The sequence below is a fragment of the Heteronotia binoei genome, chromosome 2 (genome assembly GCF_032191835.1).
Source record: "Heteronotia binoei isolate CCM8104 ecotype False Entrance Well chromosome 2, APGP_CSIRO_Hbin_v1, whole genome shotgun sequence".
NCBI classification, from domain to species: domain Eukaryota; kingdom Metazoa; phylum Chordata; class Lepidosauria; order Squamata; family Gekkonidae; genus Heteronotia; species Heteronotia binoei.
In genome coordinates this window covers 74122841-74136661 of record NC_083224.1, presented here as the reverse complement: position 1 = coordinate 74136661, position 13821 = coordinate 74122841, and the positions used below count along the sequence as shown (strand labels likewise).

The window sequence follows — 13821 nt, the reverse complement described above, 5'->3', positions numbered from 1 at the left end:
AATAAGAACTGCCTACAACCTCAGAGAGGTTTCGTTTTCAAACCTAATGAAGATGTGTATGTAAATGATAAATCTCAGTTTGGTGTAGTGGTTAAGTGTGCAGACTCTTATCTGGGAGAACCAGGTTTGATTCCCCACTCCTCCACTTGCACCTGCTGGAATGGCCTTGTGTCAGCCATAGCTCTCGTAGGAGTTGTCCTTGAAAGGGCAGCTGCTGTAAGAGCCCTCTCAGCCCCACCCACCTCATAGAGTGTCTGTTGTGGGGGGGGGGAGAAGGTAAAGGAGATTGTGACCACTCTTCTTAATCCTAATTAATAATAATAATAATTTATGACACCCCCCCTCCAGTTACAGTGGCCAAAATTAGTACAATGTTACCCGGAAGCTTTGAAGCGGACTAGAATGAAGGTGATCAATCTTGACTGGGCTAGTACTTTAGATCAAGCAAGATGCGTATGTTCCACTCTTGCCCTAGGTATTCCTCCTCTGGAGTCACTTCCTTCATATACTAGATCCCTAAAAACACCTAGTCACAGACGTGCTTTAACTCTTGCTAGGCTTAATTCTTTTCCCACTGCTGAGTTGACAGGTCGTTTTTCTAGAATCCCGTACTCAGATCACTTATGTGATTGTGGGTCTGAAACTGTAGAAACACTTAGCCATCTTCTATTACATTGTCATCAGTGGTCAATTCCTAGATCAATTTGGATAACTCCTGTTCTTATTAAACACCAATTACCAACTGAACTTTAGGTGGTCCCTTATTTGCTGGCAGATACTAATCCTGAAACCACCTATTTTGTTACAAAATTTTTAGCAATTATCTTATCTGCAAAATGACAGAAATCTGGATTGATCTGATGGTAATGGAATCTGGCATATATGTGGTTAACATGACAATTTTAGGTTTACTTAACTGTACGATAGGTTTTATTAGAAATTCCTGTTTTAACATTTTATTCACTTTTAGATTTGAATATGTTGACTGTAACATTTGAATTCTGTTAATATGGTTAGTTCTGTTCTATACCAATGCATGTTTTGATGATTGTTACATCCTGATTGAGCTTAAGACCTTTGGTCATAGAAGCTAATAAATGAAAAGGAATGAAAATTAGTACAATGAAAGTTTTAAATGGCTGCCTGTTAAAATCATTTTTGACTTTAAAAAACTGGCATCTGAAGCACCCACTATTGAATTTTACCTGAAAGCAACTTAAATCTCTAGTAGAATAAAAGGGGGGTGGGGGTGAAAAAATGATTGCAGGCCAGCATAGAAATGCATTCCCTCAATCTAATCATGTTTTTTCAGTCATGTTTTTTCAATATATATTATTTGTGATGAGCCCAACCTTTTCCCCCCTTGAAAATCTTGTCTGCTCAAAGGTCTTATCCATTTCTGTATCAGTTAGTGGGAAATAATTTGTCAAATACAGGATGTACTCCCTGTAATGTAAAAGATGTTCAAACTGTTACTTAATAGACATTTGGCAAAGCCATGATGTTGTGTATGGGCTTTGTCTGCAAATTTCTCATGTGGCTACATCCGGAAAAAGGGTAACTTCTTGTGGGAATCACAGATCTTAAGTACTAGTTGCCAGTGAAGAGGCAGTTTGGAATAGGGAGCTGAAAGGTGAAACACTCCCTTTGTTGGGTGGCCTTGGATAGGCTTCTTCCTCACTACACAACTACTGATCAAGCCTGCTCTTGTCAAGTCACAAATTAGGCCAATTACGTGCTGTCTGGAAGCTGCCCTTCCTATAACAAGGGATAAGGTAAGGCATGTGTGTGCACACGCACACAGGTGCCTTGAGTTCATTGTAATCCAATCCATTTTAAGTGATAACCACATAAATATGGTTGTGGCAAGAGGGCTTTTCTCTCTCATCAGCAGAATCTTAGTGCCAAACCAGCTGATGTAGGCCCCCTTTAATGCCTTTCCTTGGGATAAGAGCAAATGGAAACTTTCAGTTTCAGGGAACTTGAAATGAATATTACATAGTTGTAATTTGGGAGAAAGAAGGGTTGTTCTTCAGTGGGAAGGTGCAATGTTTTCCTGTCCAGTCCTTGAGAATTTGGGCTGTGTGTGTAGGGTTGCCTGCCCTTAACAATCTTCCAATAATCATGATAGGTAAAGGAAGGCTTTTCTGATTTTCAGTTACATCTGAGTAGTTTTATGCCTCATTCAAAGTAAAAATGTGCTGCTTTTACATTTGGCCTGTATTTGTCACAGGTCTGCAATAATCCTTTTTGTTTGTCCTTTTTGCAGTTCTTTCCCAGAAACTCTCGGTAACAGAGTATCCTTTATACCTCCGACTTGTAGCTGGTCCCGACACAGACATTCTCAGCTTTGTGTTGAAAGAAAATGAAACTGGGGAGGTTGAGGTATGTCTGGAAGCGGCTTTACCTTTTGAACCTGCACAAACATGCTCAGCTATTTCAAGATGCACAACAGCCTGAAACAAACTGAGAGTTGCATTCAAAAGGGCAGAACTTGAGAGAGTTGGAAAAGCAAACTTCCTTTACTTGGGAACTAAAGATGCCACTATTCCAAGAATGGAGGAATGTTAAGCAAATAGGAAGATTTTTGTGAGCCTGTACTATGTTAAAAGGACCCACTCCCCCTTTCTTTGTTTAAGCCTTTAAAAAGTTAATTTTTGCTTATAAAAGTAGTTCTCTCCCTTCTGCAGAGCCTTCAGTCATAATCCTTGGCTTGCTTGATTTTTTTTAAATAGCAATACACCCATTATTAATCTGCAGAAGGTAGATAAACTGCATTATAGATTACCATTTATGGTCAACTAATCTTCTGAGGGAGATAGCTTTCCTTTCAAATAAAAAAAAATAGGTGGAGCATAAGGTAAGTTGGCTTCCACCCTCCTCATGCATGAAGATAACCAGAAAATAAGGCTCCACTGTGCTTTAAACAATGCTGAGGATGGAACTATGACCTCACCTTTTCCTTCTGTCTTTTAGAATATGAAGAGTAAGCAATTCTCTATCTCTGCAATAAGGTTTTTAAAAGGTCCAGTCTATTTCATGTTAAAAACATGTAAATTCAGTACTGTTTCTCAGCAATCATCAAAGGGGCTTAGTAGGGACCTGGAGAGACTGGAATCCCTGGTCTTCAACATCTTAAACAGTTAATCCTTTTATTCATTCCATTTATGACATCATATTCTGTAGAACCAGCTGTGGCAGAAAACCATGGCAATAGAAAATATTTATGTTCACTCATAGAATGGGATTTGTCTTGGTCTTATAGTGCTCTGAGTCTTAGGTATTCACACACAGTCCTCTACTATCAGGTACTAATTATAATCCAAACAGGTGTAGGTGTGCTGCCACATTTTTTTACACTGTATCCTATTCCAAAGATGCTCTGACTGAATCCCCAAATGCTAGAAGTTGAACAGGTGGACTGGAGGGTTTGCATTTTAAAGGAAAACAGTCAACAGTATGTGCATAGTATGTTTTCCTGAATTTCCCTTGAACTTGCTCTACATGCATACCAAATATCTGAAATGCTAAAGCTGAGAAAGATTAAAAATCATCTGTACCTTTCTATGAAAGGATCTTTGAACAGAAAACAATACAAAAAATTCAGATGTGCAGCTGATTGTGCCTATATATAGCATCCATAGAACTGAAGAGTGAATAAATAAGTGGTCTGTATTTTAGAAAGCCCCTCTGTTGGGTCATATTAACCTGTCTTATCCTAAGTCAAGACTATTGATGTTCTATCAAGGTCAGTATTGTCTACTCTGACACACAGTGGCTCTCCAGAGTCTGATATAGAGGTGTTTCACATCATTTACTTATGTGGTTCTGAGCCATGCCCCCCAACCCCACAGGGTACTGAGAGAGCCAGTTTGGTGTAGTGGTTAAGTGTGTGGACTCTTATCTGGGAGAACCAGGTTTGATTCCCCACTCCTCCGCTTGCACCTGCTGGAATGGCCTTGGGTCAGCCATAGCTCTGGCAGAGGTTGTCCTCAAAAGGGCAGCTGCTGTGAGAGCCCTCTCAGCCCCACCCACCTCACAGGGTGTCTGTTGTGGGGGGAGAAGATATGGGAGATTGCAAGTCACTCTGAGTCTCTGAACCAGAGAGAAGGGCGGGGTATAAATCTGCAATTCTTTTTCTTTTTGTGCATTAATGCTGAGATGAAATCCCCCCCCCCCCCCAAGCTGAAGGTTCTGGAGCAGCAGTGTCAAGAGGTAAAATGTGGGACAGGGAAGGATAGATTATTTTATGGGTCTTTCAACACTAAGTCTGTCACCAGGTTAGACTTGCATTCTTTCTGTTGCACACATGCACATGCTGTCCATCTGCCAATCTTGTATCTTTGTGGGTTTTTTCTTTCCACAGTGGGATGCCTTCTCTATTCCAGAGCTACAAAACTTCCTAGTAATACTTGAGAGGGAGGAAAAGGACAAAATCCAGCAAGTGCAGAACAAGTATAACAAATTTAAACAAAGACTACAGGAGGCCTTGAAAGATGCCAATGAGAAGCCTGGATAACAAAACCTGGAAGTGTGGGTAGTGATGAACTTAAAAGTTATAATTTTTAAAAACATTTAAAAAAAACCAAGACTTTTTCTCAGGACACTTTCAGTTGGTTGCTGTCTAAGACATGATCAGAGCTGGTAACTATAGAATGGAAATTGATGTTTCGAATTCACCGGCCCTCTGGAAACCAAAAATTAATGCTGCTTCTCCTTCCACCAGTCATACTTAATGGCATAGCCAGGAAACTTTGCAGCAAGTGCTGAATGTCCAAGGAATTGGGTTGCTTGCACTGTAAATGCTGAGGGCCATACCAAACCTGCTAGCTTCCTTCTCCTTCTCAACGTCAATACCTTGGCTGCTGGATTTGTGTATGTGTGGCAGAAGTGCAATGAATGTGCTCTCTGTGGTAATTTCATCACATGCAATATGTGGTATCGGAAGCTCTGCATTAGTAATGGATTCTTATTGCTCTGGTGTGCGTGTGTGTGCATGTGGACACTGTAGGGATGCCAACAGTGGTTGCACAGTATGAAGAGAGTTAGCTAAAGAGATATCACACAGGCTAGAAAACTAGAGCTGAGCTGTAGAGTGTTGTTGGCCTTGAACAAGTTTATATTTTCTCAGGGGGAAAGTCAGCTGCTTTTATTTTATAGGCAAATCAGGAGGGCTCTTTCCTGGGTTAAGCCCCCAGCCTAATATTTTAAGTTCAATCTCAGTTCTGCCAACTGCGTTCCTTCTTACCCTGTAGGAACTGGGACCACTGTGAGGAATCTGACAGTGAGCTGATTTTGGCACTCAGTGCTAAGCACCAGTCTTCTAGTAGAAAAACTATGTCAGGAACTTGAGGAGGAGAGGATCCAGTTATCAGAACACAGGCAGTGGGAGACTGGTGGCTGCCTGCTCGGCAGGTCCCGTTTCCCTGCAGCTGGGTTTTCGATTGCAGGCAACTCAACCTGATTAGGGTGGTACAAATTACAACCAACTAGTTCTGTTCTAGTATGGCAAAGGTAAAATCACACACTTAAGTTAATGGGACCTGTAGAAGTCATTAAATAGTCATTCCGGAATGTCTTGCATGTAGTGCCCTTCAGCTGTCATGCTTTCTTCTGTGTTACAAGGCTCTTCCGTGCAATAGTAGGAAATTTTTAATATATGAGAGAGTAAATGAGCTATTATGAGAAAGGTGCTAAGTGTCAAACAATGCAGATAAAGCCTCTTTGAATGATTCCTGCTTTTAGCTCTCTTTATCTTGGATGTGTGAGCAGAGAAAGCTGCCATTCTTACATAGCTGGAGCACTGCAGGAGTCACTAATCTATAAGGTAGTCCCATGTGGGTGGAGCATCTAAGTGGTAACTTAGCCCAGGGGGTCTGTGTGTGATCCACAGGGGGAGATCTACACATTTCAGTCATTTGGTACAGTTTGATGGATCACCTTATGGAAAAAGCAGCTCGCATGTAGCTGTGGTTACAGCTAAACAGTATCCAGCACTGTTAGGGTTGTGGGTACAGTTTGCTAAGTAGGGCAGTCTTTCCCCCTTTCTGTCTATAGTTGCTGGTTTTGGGAATCAAAGGATTTCTTTTCCTGTCCCAAGAAGACAGTCTTGAGTGTGAATCTGACAGAGGCTGTTCCAAAAAGGGAAACGGCGTAAATCAAGTTTAGTGTGAGAATGGCAGTTCTTGTAAGCATGGGGAAGGTGGTATGGGGCCTAATGTGTACCCTTGCCAGTTCTGATCCCAAAAGAAATGAAGTATCAAGCCTCCAATAAGGCTGAGAAGAACTGCTGGCACAGTATGAAGGCAAGAGGCATAATATAAGCACATGCAAACATCATGCCCTGAATATCAAATATTCAGAATTTTCATAAGCGCTGCAGAAATGGTTGGTGTAGTTTGCTGAGAAGGGACTCCAGGAGTTCTGCCAACTGTGGCACCAGTGAGAACAAGAGTCAGAAACAACAACTAAGTCATTGTAAAGTCATTGACGTTGTAAAGTCATTGACATTTACCCTAGGAATGGTAAATATTCCTTTTTTTAAAAAAAAAGTTAAACAGCTTTTTGGAGCCTGGCATGCTCCTACTCCCCCTAGCATGTCTTGAATATTTTTCTAGAAGGCATGGCTTCTTATGCAATTTATGTGAATGCTGCTGACTAAGCCTCCTGCAAAACAGGAGAGCTTTTTTTTTTCCTTTTTAAAAATATTATATAGTTATGGGACACAAAGAGGAAACAAAATTAGTGATGCCCCAGTTGTGAGAGAAAGCAGAGCCACTGGAACTGTGGCAGAGCAGACGCCTTAGCATTAGGATAGACCTCCACCTTAAGAAGCGCAAACTACTGCTGGCAGTGCCTTTGTTAGTATATTGTGTTGCCTGCATATGTATGTGTGTAATCCCCCACCCCTTTCTCTTTAATGTAAAAGATGTAAAATCTGTACAGAATGGAATTAGTGAAAGCTTATGTGGTAAATACATTTTTGCAATGCTGTAATTTATTTTTACTACTGGTTTAATCCTATGACATTAAAGTCATCTAGCTTTTTTTTTAAAGCTCCTAAGCAATTTGTTCATGCGATACAAACTGTGTAAGAAGCTATTAAAAATAAAGTCCCTGTAAAAGCTGTTTCAAAGAGTTGGTTTGTTACCTTGTGCCCTCTGCTGGTAGTCAATTGTATTTTAGTTCATAAGAAAAGACACTATCATAAAGTTTATTTATCCCTGGCTTCTCTCCCTATGGGGAGCCAAAGTTGCATGAACTTCCATGGGAGAGTGGAGGTTTGAATCCGGGTCTTCAAGCTCCTAGTCCAATGCACTACTGCAGTCTGCATACAACATACAGAAAAACAAGGCACCATTTAATCTAAAGAAAGTCTGTGCCAGTATGTCTGTATAGCTTGCGGTGTGGTGGACTGAGATTTGGATTTAGGAACAGGGAAACCCAGGTTTAAATTCCTACTCCTCTAGGAAGCTCACTCATTCCTTCAGTGTAACTGACATCACTGGGCTGCTGCAAGGCTAAAAATGGAGGAGGAGAAAACCATTCACACCATCTTACCCTTTGGGGTATTATTGCTTTAGTGCAATAACCAACAATGTGTAGATTTAATAATAATAATTAATTTGTATCCTGCCCTCCCCGCTGAAGCAGGCTCAGGGTGGCTGATTTAGCTTAAGAGCTGATATAGAGCTTAATCACTAAAGGACATGGATCAGTGTTTCAGCAGTGTTTTACCTGTCTATTTCTGACTGCTTTCCCACTGATACACAAGGATGAAACAGGCCATGGGAGTGCAGCAGCTGTATACGGTTATGTTCTGCTTTCACAGGTCCATAAAAAACAAAAAATTACAGTACAATCCTAAACAAAAATGTGCTCTTCTAATCCCACTGATTTACAAGGGTAACTGTTTAGAATTGCACTGTCATTTAATCCGCACAAACTTGTCAATACAAACTGGTGCAAATTGTATGATTTTATACAGCACATATGTCCCCAACCAGCTGCGTGAAAACTCAGCAAATCATCTGGAAAAACCATTTATTTTTTAAATAAAATCATTATTTGTATAGCTAAAGCAGTTGGGTTACTTATATCTGTGGAATAAAATAATTTATAAAAGTGCTCTAATCTTCAGTCTTGGCTACTTCTTTCGACCAATCTTTGGTGCCTTCTCAAGGCCCCGGATGTACTTGCGATGGATCTGGTAGTCTTCTGCAACAGAGTCAAGTATGAAATAAAATAACCCCATCTATATTTCGTTAACTAAAACACCTTCCCACACAAGAAAATCTGCAGCTTTCTACAAAAACTCTAAAGCGCCATATAAATAATAATAAAGCCTGTTTGTTTTAAATATCTTTTTAATCGTATGAGCTTCAGTCAGTTAAATAGATCTGAAAAGGGTGTTTGTTTTTAGAAGATACATATAAATGTTTCATAAACAGGCACTCTCTCTAAAGGCATTTGCACTGTGAAAGAGAAGAATGCTTCTAAGATGGTGCATGAAAGCCATGCAGATTGTAAATATATGTAGCACTTAGCAATTATTGTTGAAAAATCTGCTGCCTGGCTAATGTAAAGTACTTTTTACCTAATTGCAAGATTTTGAACTGATTAATATAAATATTGCTGCTAAAATGCTACCAGTTTCCTAGATACTTACCTAGCAACAGTTTTGCAAGATGTTTGATTTGATTGCCTTGTATCTGGACCTGAGCTCTATCCTTGGTTCCTGGAAGCATGGTGACTGTGGCACTGGCCTGGACCTTTTGCTGAAGAATACTGGCAACAGCCTGTGGATCTAGACCATAAAGCTCCAGATTCTTAATTATTGTTACCTGTGAGCAAGAGAGAGAGTGAGAGAAAATTCTATTAAGGGCTAAGAATAGTACACTATTCCGGGGGTCATTTTGTAGAAAAATAGGTGGTGGAGTTCATCCAGGGATTGTTATGCAGATGCACCTACTATTCAATGGAGAAGGTGGGGAGGAGGAAGTGGAACTGTGCTCCTGTGGGCTCCTGCTGAATCCGAGGCCTGTACTATTCTATTGGGATCTCCTATTCTTCTAGGCAAGCAACGCCAATATGACAAAAATTCAAGTCTATAGGTCATTATTTTCATAAACTATTGACCTATAGACATGGATTTTTATTTATTTATTTAAAAATTATTATATCCTGCCTTTTGTCTTGGTTTCCCAGCTTAAACCAAAAATAATATCGAAAGCCCCAAATCCGCTCACCTTTAAAGATGCCTACCATTTAAACCCCTTCAAAAGCCCTGGCAAACAAGCAGGCCTTGCAGCATCACCTGAAGATCTTTTCAGGGAGCCCCTTCCACAGAGCCAAAACTGTGATGGAAAAGGCTGGGCTCTGATTGATGCCAGATGAGCCACCACCCTAAGTGGTGGGACAGCCAACAGCTGGCTGCCTGTAGCTGGTGTACAGAGACGTATGGAAGGAGATGATCCTTTAGGTATGTGGGTCCCAGGTTGTTAGGGGCTTTAAGGGGTCATAACCAGCACCTTGAATTGACTGCCAGTCAATGTAGCTGTAGCTTTTTCAAAATGCACAACATATGTTCTTGGTAACTAGTCCCTGACAGCAGTTGAGCTAATACATTCTGCACTAGTTGTAGTTTTCGATTTAGGTCAAGATGGGTAGCCATGTTAGTCCATCTGTAGCAGTAGAAAAGAGTAAAAGTCTAGTAGCACCTTAAACGCTAACAAAATCTGTGGTAGGGTAGGAGCTTTCATGAGTCACAGCTCACTTCTTCAGATACAAGCTGGAATGTGGGTCCATCTGTCCCATATACTGGAAAATGGAGTGATTTCAGATGCCTAATCCTATTGTATTGTTTACTGAATGTTCCAATTGTATTCAGTCACACTATAATCTGCCTTGATTCCAAGTGAGAAAAGTGGACTATAAATACTGTAAATAAAAATAATACCTCATTTGTAATAATACAGTTTTTGACATTATCTTTAAAATGCATCACAGGGCTGGGAAAAGCTCAGAAGAGGACAAGATGACCAAGGGGTTAAAACACTTTTTCTATGAAGAGAATGGGAATTTTCAGTTTTAAAAAAACAACTAAGGGGAGGTGGAGAAGAAATATCATAGAACTAAAATTAAGCTTGAAGACATAGGACACCATGAGCTACACATTTTTACACAATTTCTCATTTCTAAATTGAGCCCATTGGTATGTCCTCTGACCAGGCCAGGCTTCAACCCCTGAATCATCACCCCGTTTGTGAAAATAAATCATGAACACACACTACCAACAATGTAATGTATTGGCTTAATGGCATTGGAGTTAGGGACAGATGTTAACCCCCAAAATGCTCATCTGTGAAAAGGTAAGACAATTCAAGTTTCAGGACATCTCCTACTGGTGAAAAGTACTATTTCAGTAGTCATCTTCCTTCTCCAAAAACTAGGCCAATGTCCCATTCATATTTCTTTCCCCATCTAGTCTGGCATGCAATTGGCATTTCTAAATTAGCCAGTTTGCACACACAGTTCAATAATGCAGGAAACAGACAAACATGCAGTTTTCAAAGTGAACTTAGTATGTTTCAGTACATATGCTACAGAAACCTGAAGCAGCAAAGTTCGAGCCTTCGCTCAGAACATTCCTCGCCCTTACCTTTTTATTTGATGATCGCTGTGCTATGGTTATATCAATCCGGGCAATATTTCCTTTCCTCACAACGGGTTCATGCCCTGCAAAGGTCACCTGATGGAAGGGCTGCAGCTGATCCAGACACCTGCCAGAGTGGTAGCATCAAGAGTTAAGGGATGCCAGCTGTCAGCATCTGTGGCTTTGCCATTCCTGCAGTAAAGCATCAACTACATATTTCGAAGGAATAAACCTGTGCATTTCATCTTTATCTACCTGCAGTTCAGGATTGTTAAGAGCATCAACTGGACATTTTATGAATTCCAACTAGGCAACAGAGGGGAATTAGATTGATCTGATACAGCATAGTAGGCTAGGCCATGTTGCTCTCTGTACTTGAAAGACTGTTATAGTTCTGCTTTGGTACTGTTAAATGTGTTTTGTAATTGGAAGCAGCCAAGTACTACCATTATCAACCTTAAGGGAACTCAGCTTGAAGCACTGAATCCTAAAAACCAAGGAACAACACACCCATAACTTGCCATCCCACAAAACTTGACAAACTTTGTGGCTCCCTTCCAATCCGGGTTTCTGCCCTGGCTAAGGGATGGAGATGGCACTGGTCACTCTCACAGATGACCTCTGCAGACAGCTGGACTGAGGCGGGTCAGCACTCCTGCTATTACTTTTAACTGTCAGCAGTGTATGACATGGTTGATCACTATCTGTTGATCCACCACCTTGCTGATGTGGGGACCTGGGGGACAGCCTTGCAGTGGTTTGTCTCTTCTCGAAGGTCAGGGACAGAGAGTAGCACTACGGAGAGGATCTCACCACGATACCCACTGGTATGTGGTGTCCCCCAAGAGCAATCCTCTCCTTGATGTTATTTAACATTTTTATGCACTCCCCTTATCCAGCTGGCATGGAGTTTTGGGCTTGGATGTCACCAGAACACTGATGACATTCAGCTCTATCAATTGATGAGCGGCTGTCCAGACTCCATCTCTAAAAACCTGGCCAAAAGTCTGGAGACTGTGGTTGGTTGGTTGAAGCAGAGCTGGCTAAAATTAAACCCATCAAAGATGGAGGTCCTGTGGTTGGGCCAGGGGATGCCTGGTTGGGATGCCAACTCCCCACTCTTGACAGTGTGCCATTAACACCTGCATTGTCTGTCAGGAGCTTGGGGGTGATGATGGATGCCTCCATTTCAATGGAAGGTCAAGACACAAATGCTGTTAAACTGGCATTTTATCACCTTCACCATGTTAAAAAGTTGGTTTCCTTCCTGTGATTTAGCCATGCAATTGTCACCTCCAGGTTGGACTACTGTAACTCACACTACTCAAGGCTTCCTGTGAGACTGACCCAGAAATTGCAACTGGTCCAGAATGCAGCTGTGTGAGTTCTGACAACAACATCTTTTAGAGCACATATACAACTGGTGCTCTACCAGCTGCACTGGCTCCAGACTGAAGACTAGATCAGGTTCAAGGTTTTGGTGTTGACCTTTAAAGCCCTAAATGAACTGGGACCAGCATTTCTTTGGGACCTCCTTTCTTGGTATATCCCACAAAGAGTATTATGCTCTAGTGAACAAAATTTGCTGGTGATCCCTGGCCCAAAGAGCATCTGGCTATACTCGGCCAGGGCCTTTTCAGTCATGGCTTCAACCTGGTGGAACACTCTCCTGGGAAAGATCAGGACCCTGCAGGACTTGTTACAGTTCAGCAGGGCCTGCTAAACAGAGTTGTTCCGCTGGGCATATGCTTGAGGACAGTGATGGGCTCTATCTTGATGGTTTCATCTTGGATTGGCTTTCTCCCTCTCTCTACTTCCCCTTTCCTTCTCATCAGAGAACTACAATTTATCCTCCCTGAGATTTTACACCACCTGTATATGGGGATGTATCTATTTATTATGTATTTTATGGTATTTATTGTGATTATGCATTGAATGTTTGAAATTAACGTTTTTACAAATGATACCAGCTCAGAGCTTGACATCCATATGATTATATGAGCATATGAAGCTGCCTTATACTGAATCAGACCCTTGGTCCATCAAAGTCAGTATTGTCTTCTCAGACTGGCAGCAGCTCTCCAGGGTCTCAAGCTGAGGTTTTTCACACCTATTTGTCTGGATCCTTTTTTGGAGATGCTGGGGATTGAACCTGGGACCTTCTGATTCCCAAGCAGATGCTCTACCACTGAGCCACCATCCCTCCCCTAAAAGCAAGTTATAAATTTAGGGAAAGCAAGTTATAAATTTAATAAACAAAAAGTGCTGTAACATACACACAAGATTTGCTTGGCCTTAGATTTAAAGCACCTTATTGAATGCTTCAAGCAAGAGAGTTCTTGGTGCTGTATAATAGAATGATTTTCCTTCAGACATATGGTGAGAAACTAAATATGCCCAAGGCTTAATTCAGAATCATAGAGTTAGAAGGTACCTCCAGGGTCATCTAGTCCAACCTCCTGCACAATGCAGGAAACTCATAAATACCTCCCCCTAAATTCACAGGATCTTTATTGCTGTCAGATGGCCATCTAGCCTACGTTTAAAAACCTCCAAGGAAGGAGAGCCCACCTGAGGAAGCCTGTTTTACTGAGGAACTGCTCTAACGGGCAGGAAGTTCTTCCTAAAGTTGAGCCGGAAACTCTTTTGATTTAATTTCAACCCACTGATTCTGGTCCTACCTTCTGGGGCCACAGAAAACAATTCCACACCATCCTCTATATCAGGGGTGGCCAACGGTAGCTCTACAGATGTTTTTTGCCTACAACTCCTATCAGCCCCAGCCCCAGCCAGATGGGAGTTGAAGGCAAAAAACATCTGGAGAGCTACCATTGGCCACCCCTGCTCTATATGACAGCCCTTCAAGTACTTGAAGATGGTGGTCATGTCACCTCTCAGCCGAGAGGCTAAACATGCTCAGCTCCTTTAACCTTTCCTCATAGGACTTGGTCTCCAGACCCCTCACCATCTTCGTCGTCCTTCTCTGGACTCATTCCAGCTTGTCTATATCCTTCTTAAAATGTGGCGCCTAAAACTGAACACAATACTCCAGGTGAGGTCTTACCAGAGCGATACCATCACTTCACGTGGTCTGGACACTATACTTCTGTTGATACAGCCCAAAATTGCATTTGCCTTTTTAGACACCACATCACACTGTTGACTCA

At 41.5% G+C, this 13821-nt stretch overlaps 2 protein-coding genes across 5 annotated transcripts in view; one reads left to right on the top strand and one right to left on the bottom strand.

Moving 5' to 3' along the window:
- Positions 1-13821, top strand: part of RASSF5 (Ras association domain family member 5) — a 358578-nt gene that overhangs the window by 145777 nt on the left and 198980 nt on the right. For 2 of the 3 annotated variants that reach the window (XM_060231287.1, XM_060231288.1), the window contains 2 exons: positions 2270-2385; positions 4367-7128. In XM_060231287.1, coding sequence (XP_060087270.1) covers positions 2270-2385; positions 4367-4519 — 269 coding nt within the window. In that variant the 3' untranslated portion in view covers positions 4520-7128. Of the gene's footprint in view, positions 1-2269; positions 2386-4366; positions 7129-13821 lie in introns of those variants that run through there. The other variant, XR_009555056.1, reaches the window with a different exon arrangement.
- Positions 8027-13821, bottom strand: part of EIF2D (eukaryotic translation initiation factor 2D) — a 38591-nt gene continuing 32796 nt past the window's right edge. For both annotated transcript variants that reach the window (XM_060231284.1, XM_060231285.1), the window contains exons 13-15: positions 10661-10781; positions 8669-8843; positions 8027-8217 (exon numbers count right to left, since the gene is read on the bottom strand). In XM_060231284.1, the coding sequence (XP_060087267.1) occupies positions 8147-8217; positions 8669-8843; positions 10661-10781 (367 nt within the window). In that variant the 3' untranslated portion in view covers positions 8027-8146. The remainder of the gene's footprint in view (positions 8218-8668; positions 8844-10660; positions 10782-13821) is intronic.